We start from the raw sequence: 10,868 nt of genomic DNA on the forward strand, positions 1-10,868 counted from the left end.
AAAAAAAAAGAGGAAATTTATGAAGAACAGTATCAGAACAGATGGGAGCTGACATTAAGCATATGCTACAGTCTGTTATCCTGCAGTATAATGTGCTGTCCACTGGAGGGCCCTCAAACTGCACATTAAAGATTAGCACGGAATATTTTGGGGTCATTTACATTAACTTCCCATATACAGGTCATTTTGCGATAACGCACATTTTGTTAACACAAATTCTCTAAAACACAATAGACAAACTGGGGGGACACTGTTTCTAAAGTGCAAGGTTTTGAAGCGTGTGTTGGTTATAAAGCGATTCTGGTCCCACTAGATTAAATGGTGCTGCTATTAACAACTTTTTTTATAACACGAGAACGGAACTACCATATTATAGCAGAACTAACTGTAGATAAAGGCTCCAAGAAGAGGGTGATGGTGCAGCCCATTCAAACTGCACTGATGAGATGGTGGGCCGGTGAGTTGCTGTTTTGAACAGCTCATATTGTAACATATCATTGTGGGCATGAAGTCACATATACGACCAGGCCAGTTTCTTACATCACATCAGTGAACCAATGAGTTTTCTTTTATGACAATCCTAAAGCTACACTTTTACGAAAATCTGCCTTTTATTTTCAGTATTTTAAACAAAATTCATTTTTTTAAAAAAAATCATTCATGGGATTTACTGGCTACACCAGCATTTATTACCCTTGAGAAGAAATTTTGAAATTATCAGCATGCCATTTCAACTTCCAGCCTCTACATGACTGGGTCCAGTAATTTAACCACTTACTTCCAGAGTAAAGAATCTGTGAGCACTGCACTGTCCATCATTTCGGTACAGGCATCCTCTGATGCAGACGTATTGATCGCCTTCTCAGCCAAGAAAACGGGGGTCACACAGGTCGAGGCACACTCCGTTCCCACAGGAGTAACTGCAGTGCTGACCTCTTGGTATGTGACCCGGCTGCGGTCCAATCCTTCTGCCAACAATCTCCACGTGTTTATCGGCGTTTGCATTGTGCCAGCGTGGATGAGGCACATCAGGGCACAAGGCTCTGGGACTGGAATGGGGCTGGTGCCCATCTCCACCCGCCCCACCTCTTGGCAAGCATCTACAACTGGCCTCACCATCTCCACCTCTCCCTCCGCCGGCCTCACTTCCTCCTCCTCTCCCTTCCCAGGCCTCACCTCCTCCCCCTCTCTCTTCAATGGCCTCACATCCTCCTCCTCCTCCCCCTCTCCCTTCAATGGCCTCACATCCTCCTCCTCCTCCCCCTCTCCCTCCGCCGGCCTCACCTCCTCCTCCTCTCCCTTCCCCGGCCTCACCTCCTCCCCCTCTCCCTTCAATGGCCTCACATCTGCCTCCTCCTCTCCCTCCGCCGGCCTCACCTCCTCCCCCTCTCCCTCCGCCGGCCTCACCTCCTCCCCCTCTCCCTCCGCCGGCCTCACCTCCTCCCCCTCTCCCTCCGCCGGCCTCACCTCCTCCCCCTCTCCCTCCGCCGGCCTCACCTCCTCCCCCTCTCCCTCCGCCGGCCTCACCTCCTCCCCCTCTCCCTCCGCCGGCCTCACCTCCTCCCCCTCTCCCTCCGCCGGCCTCACCTCCTCCCCCTCTCCCTCCGCCGGCCTCACCTCCTCCCCCTCTCCCTCCGCCGGCCTCACCTCCTCCCCCTCTCCCTCCGCCGGCCTCACCTCCTCCCCCTCTCCCTCCGCCGGCCTCACCTCCTCCCCCTCCCCCTCCAATGGCCTCACCTCCTCCCCCTCCAATGGCCTCACCTCCTCCCCCTCCAATGGCCTCACCTCCTCCCCCTCTCCCTCCGCCGGCCTCACCTCCTCCCCCTCCAATGGCCTCACCTCCTCCCCCTCCAATGGTCTCACCTCCTCCCCCTCCAATGGTCTCACCTCCTCCCCTTCTCCATCCAATGGTCTCACCTCCTCCCCTTCTCCTTCCGCCGGCCTCAGCATCTCCCCCTCTCCCTCCGCCGGCCTCAGCATCTCCCCCTTTCCCTCCGCCGGCCTCAGCATCTCCCCCTCTCCCTGCCTCACCTCCTCCCCCTCTACTTGCATCATCTCATTCCCCTCTCCCTGCCCAAACTCCAGCTGCCCACTCTCCTGCCTTTCTCCTTTTATCTGTTTTATGTCCATGTTGTCCCCTACCACACCCATATTTTTCCCCCTCTCTGCCCAGTCTCCCTCAGTCTCTATCTGCCCAGTACTCACTCGTCCCACCTCCTCAGAAACTCCCTCCTCATCCTGCTTTGCCTCCATTTTCCATGAGCCTACCTCCTCCCCATCTCGCTTCAGCTCCCCAAATCTCACAACATCCTTCAATTGCCCCAAATCACTGCAGGACAACATCCCTACACCCACAGTCCCAGTGCCAAGAGGTGCAGAGAGTCCACGAACTGTTGTCAAGTTACCAAGCAGATCTTCCCCAAGACCCTCATCCCCCTCCTCTTCAGGAAGGATGGTGCAGGAATTCCCTGTCAAAACCGGAGGGCAATCGCCTTGAGGTACCTCTGGCTGTCCTGCCATCTCCAGTCTGGAGGACAGAGAGTTCCCTTCAGCCACTCTGGGCCCAAGATTTGGACCAGCTACAGTCTCAATGAGATTTGAGGATCCACCTGGTGCCAATCCTGAGGTTATGGCAGTGTCGCTAAGTGGCAGCTTGGGCTCTTGCTTTGCCTCAATTTTGACTGGCTCCCCTTTACGTACAACGCATGTAATTGCTTCTTCACGTCGACGGGCTGGAGTGGGATCCTTGGCCTCTATCAGCATGATCTCAGGAACTGTACTGTTAAGGCCAGGTTCAGCTGTGTGCATCAGTGGAGTCAAGGCCCTCGCCTGGGGAACACAAACACAGTCCTCTTCCACGAAGATATTTTGAACGGGATCTTCATAAACCAGCTTCAGACCTGGCAGGCCATCATCCTGTAAGTTCAAAGCAAAGACTCTCAGGAGAGGTTTTCTCCCCAAAGTCAAACACAGGCACCGCACACATGCCAATATAAATCAGGCAATAGCTTCAGGTGATCTCAGGAGGAACGGCAATGTAGAATTTGCATTTCTAGAGCACCTCTCATGTGTTCACACAATCAAGTTCTTTCAAATTTTGGGCACAAGAACATTGTGGAAAACATAGCAGTGAGTGTGTGCATAGCAAGCTCCCACCAACAGCAATGCCATGAACATTTAGAGATGGTGTGATGGATTGAGACTGTGTGTGACAATGCACACATGCAATATAACCAGTCAGATTTTACACCTGATGATTTTTTAAACATTTTTCCCCCTATATAAACTTCAGCAATGCTGACAGTTTGATACGATATAAAACTTAGCCTGACCTCTTCTGTCAGTTGTTTCTAGGGAAACTAGGCAAAGAGCAAGCATTTGGCATCTGACCCTTGAAAAGCATGATTTCAAGATAAAGATCCCTGACATGAATCCTATTGGTGGACCATTATCCCTGCTGTCTGGGTAGCTCACTAACTGCCACTAGCTTATGGTACAACTGAAAACATTCCACAGCTACTTCACTTACTGAACATAAGGAGCAGGAGGCAGCCATTCAGCCCTTCGAGCCCTTTCTGCCCACAAGACCATGGCTGATCCTTCTATTTCAACATGTTCCCAGTATCCCTTGTTGCTTGTATGTAGACATCTATTGACCCTAACTATTTACAGTGTCATAACATGGGCATCTAGTGCAGCAAAGTCAGGCTAGTGTAGGTAGGATTATAGGGGAATAGACATGGTGGGTGAAGAGCCTCTTCTGGACTATCAATGTCTATGATTCTATGACTAAGCTTCTGATGTCTCTGGTACACTTTACCAAAGACTCACACCTCGAAATGAAAACCTTCCTCACTATCGCTTTCTTAAATGGCTTGCTCCTTATTCTGAAACTGTGCTTACTTGTTCGAGAATCACCAGCCAGAGAAAATATCCTTTGTGCACCTATCCAGTAAACCACAATCTAGCGGATAGTGAGAGGCTTTTTACTAGGATGGTGATGGCTAGCATCAGGGGACACAGCTTCAAATTGAGGAGTGATAGATATAGGGCAGATATCAGAGGTAGTTTCTTTACTCAGAGTAGTAGGGATGTGGAACGCACTGCCTGCAATAGTTGCAGACTCACCAACATACAGGAATTAAATGGTCATTGGACAGGCATATTGACGAGAATGAATAACGTAGGTTAGATGGGCTTCAGATTGGTTTCACCGGGCGACGCAACATCAAGGGCCAAAGGGCCTGTACTTCACTGAAATTTTCTATGAATTTACAAATGTTTGAATGTAGGATGTCTGGAGGTTGTGAAAAGTGCAAATTTGTTTTTTCATTTTTCAATTTTTGCAAGATTAACTGGTGATTCCATGGAGGTCAGAGAGCAGTTAAGCAAATACTTTAGAATGGATGCATTGAAGGAAATCTATTGTATTAAAGGTTTATAATAGTATCTAGGTGCAGGAGTAGGCCATTCAACCCTTCAATCCTATTCCACATGACTGATCCTCTATTTCCACGCCATATTTCCTTTTACTCCCTATTACTCTTGATACCTTTAAAATCTAAAAGTATATCATCTCTCTCTTGAATATAATTCCGTGACATGTGGTAGAGAATTCCACAGATCCACTTTCTTTAAGTGAAGAAATGTTTCCACGTTTCCGTTGTAAGTGGTCTGTCCTGTGACTGTGTCACTGAATATATTATAGACTCCCCACACAGAAAATATTCACCCTGCATCTAGTCTATCCAGCCCAGAGAGAACTTTATAGATTTTGATCAGATCCCCTCTCATCCTTCTAAACTAGTCAACTCAAGCCTAGATGAACCAGGCTCTCCTTGTAGAGCAGTCCTGTTACCCCCGATATCAGCCCAGTGAACCTCCACTGTACTCCCTCTATGGCAAGGTATGGAAGGAAATGATGCACCCTATACTGCAGGTCTGGTCTAGTTCGGAAGTCAACTCCTCTCGCAATGAAGGCCAATGTGTCATTGGAATTTCTAACTGCTAGCTGCACCTGCCTGTCTACTTAAGTTGACTGTTGTACAAGGATCCCCAGATCCCTCTGTACATCCATACTTCCCAATACACCATACTCTTCCTTTCTGTTGTTTCACACTAAAATGCACAGTTTCACATTTAGCCACATTGAGTGAGTGGGCAAACACAGCAGATGCAGTACAATGTGTACAAATCACCTCCATCTCCTCACAACCACCAACTATTTTTGTGTCAATAGCTAATTTGGAAATGTTGCATTTGGTTCCTACATCCAGATCATTTGGGATTTTGGATTTTAAAGTGGAGATCTGAGGAACAGTCACTACGCAAAATGTTAACTCTGCTTTCTCCCCACAGATCTCTGGCATCTGCAATTTTGAGACTAAATAAACTATCTGGGAATTAATTAATTTAATACTTACAAGTTGATCTTTATGAAATACAGAAAGAAAACTTGGTTTGAATTGAGAAGAACAGTTTCGACTAGATAGAGGATCGTTTTCAGAGCTGGAGAAATGTCTTAAAACTGTTTTAGCAGTTTAAGTAGAGAAAGTTTTACTTAAAGTCCATGAAGCAGCTGGTGGCTGTAAATCTTGAGGAGAGATAGTAACAGAAAACCACATCTGGTGAATGTATAGAAAGTAGGTGAAAGGAACTACTTGCAACCTTGTCACATCAGTAAGAATTTAAATAGTGAAGGTAGGAGTGTTACTTCACGAGGGCTGAGCAATATAAAGGACATGAGTAGGAAAAGCATTGAATTGTTCTTTTTGCCGTTAATGTTAAGACCTTCTTTAATTGTTAAACATATGCTTTGCTTATTGTGTGTAAAATATCTGTGTTTTTAAACAAAGGAACACCGACAGCCTCTTGTGAATATGTTCTGTGACTGACCACTTCAGTAAACAAACTGTAAAAATAAAACTTGGAATCTATCAAACCAGGTTTTACTCAGACCTGGCTTGTCCAGTATTACCTATCAGCTGGGATTATAATACTGCACAAACATCTGACGGGCAGAGAATTTAAGGGTCACATGATAGATTTAGAAGAAAGACGTGGGGATGCTTGAGTGGAACACGGAAACTTAAAAATAGGAGCAAACTATTTGACCCTTCAACCCTGCTCCACCATGCAATCTGATCAAAGCAATCCATCATCCAACTTAATAAAGTGTTGCTGCTTTCTCTCCAATACCTTTGATTCCTACAGCTCCAAAAACTATATCAAACCTCTTCTTGAAAATATTCAATGTTATCACCTTAACGGTGGCAAAGAGCACCACAGACTTGATGCTCTGAGTGAATAAATTCCTTTTTGCCTCAGTCCTTAAAGACCTACTCCATATCTGGTTCTGGACTCTTTGCAACATATGTTTCACAGACTCAAGATTTTAATTTTTGTCTCTTTTAGTTAAATTGGGAAAGTGTTTTCTATATATTATGGACACTTTGGTGCAGATTGCTTTAAAATGATACTGCAGAAACTGATGTATATTTGGAGCAATTTTGGACTATATTTGCTCGAGTTTAGAAGAATGAGGGGTGATCTAGAAACCTACAAGATTCTAGCAGAGTAAATGCAGGAAGGTCATTCTGGATGACTGGAGAGTCCAGAACCAGATATGGAGTAGGTCTTTAAGGACTGAGGCAAAAAGGAATTTATTCACTCAGAGCGTCAAGTCTGTGGTGCTCTTTGCCACCGTTAAGATGATAACATTGAATATTTTCAAGAAGAGGTTTGATATAGTTTTTGGAGCTGTAGGAATCAAAGGTATTGGAGAGAAAGCAGCAACACTGTATTAAGTTGGTTGATGGATTGCTTTGATCAGATTGCATGGTGGAGCAGGGTTGAAGGGTCAAATAGTTTGCTCCTATTTTTAAGTTTCCGTGTTCCACTCAAGCATCCCCACGTCTTTCTTCTAAATCTATCATGTGACCCTTAAATTCTCTGCCTGTCAGATGTTTGTGCAGTATTATAATCCCAGCTGATAGGTAATACTGGACAAGCCAGGTCTGAGTAAAACCTGGTTTGATAGATTCCAAGTTTTATTTTTACAGTTTGTTTACTGAAGTGGTCAGTCACAGAACATATTCACAAGAGGCTGTCGGTGTTCCTTTGTTTAAAAACACAGATATTTTACACACAATAAGCAAAGCATATGTTTAACAATTAAAGAAGGTCTTAACATTAACGGCAAAAAGAACAATTCAATGCTTTTCCTACTCATGTCCTTTATATTGCTCAGCCCTCGTGAAGTAACACTCCTACCTTCACTATTTAAATTCTTACTGATGTGACAAGGTTGCAAGTAGTTCCTTTCACCTACTTTCTATACATTCACCAGATGTGGTTTTCTGTTACTATCTCTCCTCAAGATTTACAGCCACCAGCTGCTTCATGGACATTAAGTTTTGGGCGGCACGGTGGCACAGTGGTTAGCACTGCTGCCTCACAGCGCCAGAGACCCGGGTTCAATTCCCGACTCAGGCGACTGACTGTGTGGAGTTTGCACACTCTCCCCATGTCTGCGTGGGTTTCCTCCGGGTGCTCCAGTTTCCTCCCACAGTCCAAAAGATGTGCGGGTCAGGTGAATTGGCCATGCTAAATTGCCCATAGTGTTAGGTTAAAGGGGTAAATGTAGGGGTATGGGTGGGTTGCGCTTCGGCGGGTCGGTGTGGACTTGTTGGGCCGAAGGGCCTGTTTCCACACTGTAAGTAATCTAATCTAATCTCAATCTCAAGTAAAACTTTCTCTACTTAAACTGCTAAAACAGTTTTAAGACATTTTTCCAGCTCTGAAAACGATCCTCTATCTAGTCCAAAACTGTTCTTCTCAATTCAAACTTGGCACCTTTCCCTGCCACTGCAGGAAGTGCAAAATCTGTGTCCACACCACTCCCCTCACCTCCGTCCATTACCCCAAAGGAGCCTTCCACATCCCTCAGAAATTTACCTGTCCCTCTACCAATGCCATCTACTGCATCCGTTCCACCCGGTGTGGTCCCCACGTTGGGGAGACAGGACGCTTTCTTGCGGATCGTTTCAGAGAACATCTCCGAGACACCCGCACTCACCAACCCCAGTGCCCCGTCCTGAACTCTTCAACTCCCCCTCCCACTCCGTCAAGGACATGCAGGTCCTGGGGCTCGTCCACCGCCAAACTGTTACCTCCCGATGCCTGGAGGAAGAACGCCTCATATTCCGCCTTGGAACCCTGCAATCACACGGGATAAATGTGGATTTGAACAGTTTCCTCACTTACTCTCCTCCCACATTATCCCAGTCTCAAGCCTTCAACTCACCACCCCCGCCTGACCAGTCCATCACTGCCCCCTCTGCCCTATCGCCTTCTCCCTCACCTTCATCTATCGCTTTCTCAGCTACTTTACCCCCAACCCCATTCCCCTCTCATTTATCTCTCAGCCCCCGGTCCACATTGCTTATGCCTGAAACAGCGATTCTCCTATTCCTCGGATGCTGCCTGACCTGCTGTGCTTTTCCAGCAACACACTCAACACCTTAGCCATATCCGATTGAGTGGTGAAACACACTTGAGGGGCAAAATAACCTGATCCCATTCCTGTTTTTCAATTGCTCTCAAATGATACCAATAGTTCTCCAGCAACTTGCTCCACTACAAGACTTTCCTCACTTGCCTGTAGGTGCAGCCTGCGCATCAGTGGTGTCAGGTTAGACCCTGGCAGAATCTCCGAGCGCCTCTTGCTACAGGAATTCTTCACGTCCCTCTGAACATTGCACTGAGGCAAAACATCCTGAAAAGGGACTCGCACGCCCTTGTTGGTCGGCTACACAGGAAACAAAGGAGAAGTTTCAAACAGTTCCTTCAAACTTGGAGGAACAAGTTAAATTCAGGCATCACTCAATTAGAAATAAAACAAGTTCAGATTTCAGCTCCCGCCTCCTTTTCCCCTCAAATGAAATTCAATTGCAGGGAACAACACAGTTAAGATGGATCGAAACTTTGGAACTCCTTTCCAAAACCCATCCACCTTTAAGACTAACCTTAAAACACTACCTTTTCTAAGTTACTGGTCACTTGTCCTAATATGTGGTTCAGTGTCAATTTTTGTCTGATTTACATAATTTTGAGGCAGCTTGGAACATTTCATTATATGCTGGATTACTGTCGAGTGATCACTGATCACCAGGAAGGTGATCTTCTGTTCTCCCTCATCCAAAACACATTAGAATTAATTCAAACATTTTCTGGTCTGTGTTTTTTTTCTATGACGCAGATTATTATTGCACCAGGTCACAGCGTGGTTCACAATCTGCAATCCTTTTCTGATTTAATACTTATAATAATTTATTTTTAAAAAGGTAACATCATTAGAAAGCACTGTTTGCTAATAAGGTGAAGCTGTATTGATGACTAAGACCAGGCTGCATTCCTCTTTCTCTCATCCATCTACCTTCCAATTCCCCTACTTTCAGGTGTTGTAGTCAGGATGGATGACAGTACGTACAGTTTGGATTTCTTCGCCCTCGTTCTCAGAGGAGGATGATTTCACTGATCTCCTTGAACTGAACATTCTGTCTTTATCTGGAAGAGAGAACACATACGGAATCTTAGCTAAACAGGATCTGTGTCGCGCAGTGATCAATGAATGGCAGGGCTGGGACAAATAGAGGGTGAAAGCAAGCGGAATGAGTGTGGGAAAGGTGGGGACAGAGTGTGGAAAAGGAGGGAAAGGTGGGGACAGAGTGTGGGAAAGGAGAGAAAGGTGGGGACAGAGTGTGGGAAAGGAGGGAAAGGTGGGGACAGAGTGTGGGAAAGGAGGGAAAGGTGGCGACAGGTGGAGGGTAGGGGGCAGTGGAAGAGGGAGTAAAGGAGAGGAGACAGGGATCGGGTGGAGGGAAAGCAGCAAGACTCAGGATTGGCTCTGAGGGTATCTCTAGGAGAAAGTGAGGACTGCAGATGCTGGAGATCAGAGCTGAAAACGTGCTGCTGGATTCCTGAAGAAGGGCTCATGCCCGAAACGTCGATTCTCCTGTTCCCTGGACGCTGCCTGACCTGCTGCGCTTTTCCAGCAACACATTTTCAGCTCTGAGGGTATCTCCCTGAGTGTCCTGTCCCAATCCTATTTGTAAACCTGTTTTCTCTCTCCCCCCAACTCCCAAACCTGTTACCTCCGTCCCTCCCTGTTCCCCCACCACCCACAACCTTTCCCTGACTGCCCTGTTCTCCCCCACCCTTCCAGTGTGTGTGTATTCTCACACTCCCCCTCTCTCTCCCCCACTCCCATCCTCTCTCCCTCACCCTCTCACCCCCACCCTCACCCACCCCCACCCTCTCACCCCCACCCTCTCACCCCCACCCTCTCACCCCCTCCCTCACCCTCACCCCCACCCCCACCCCCACCCTCACCCTCACCCCCTCCCTCACCCCCACCCTCACCCTCACCCTCACCCCCACCCCCACCCTCACCCTCACCCCCTCCCTCACCCTCACCCACCCCCTCACCCTCACCCCCACCCTCACCCTCACCCCCACCCCCACCCTCTCACCCCCACCCCCACCCTCCCACCCCCACCCTCTCACCCCCACCCCCACCCTCACCCTCACCCTCACCCTCACCCTCACCCTCACTCCCATCTATGTCAGTGTGTCTCTGTCTCAGATCCTCCCGCCGTTTCTTTCTCTCGAATTCATATCTAACCGCTCCGCCGCTCATTGGCTGCGTCTGACATCAACGCCCTGCGTCGGCACCTATTGGCCTGGGCCAGTTACCAGGACAACCCGGGGATTAACGACGAGGGTTCAGTAGAGGCAGGAGGATCGGGGTGCCGCCGTCTGGCAGCGCGACCCCCAGCGGCCGGAGGCCAGGCCACCGCAGCTACTAC

General features: G+C 47.7%; 1 protein-coding gene and 1 long non-coding RNA gene across 2 annotated transcripts in view; both read right to left on the reverse strand.

Moving 5' to 3' along the window:
* Nucleotides 1-1,132, reverse strand: part of spag5 (sperm associated antigen 5) — a 50,274-nt gene extending 49,142 nt beyond the window's left edge. The window contains exon 1 of the mRNA XM_043718086.2: nt 779-1,132. Coding sequence (XP_043574021.2) covers nt 779-1,119 — 341 coding nt within the window. The 5' untranslated portion in view covers nt 1,120-1,132. The remainder of the gene's footprint in view (nt 1-778) is intronic.
* A 7,554-nt stretch (nt 1,133-8,686) lies between these two features.
* Nucleotides 8,687-10,660, reverse strand: LOC148141844 (uncharacterized). The gene is made up of 3 exons (XR_015752236.1): nt 10,609-10,660; nt 9,491-9,567; nt 8,687-8,809 (listed from the first exon to the last, which is right to left on the reverse strand). It is a non-coding gene; the product is annotated as an uncharacterized LOC148141844 (long non-coding RNA).
* Nucleotides 10,661-10,868: the final 208 nt, after the last annotated feature.

This window comes from Chiloscyllium plagiosum, unplaced genomic scaffold (assembly GCF_037043375.1).
Source record: "Chiloscyllium plagiosum isolate Xiang-an unplaced genomic scaffold, Cpla_swu_hap1 HiC_scaffold_31, whole genome shotgun sequence".
Taxonomy (NCBI): Eukaryota; Metazoa; Chordata; class Chondrichthyes; order Orectolobiformes; family Hemiscylliidae; genus Chiloscyllium; species Chiloscyllium plagiosum.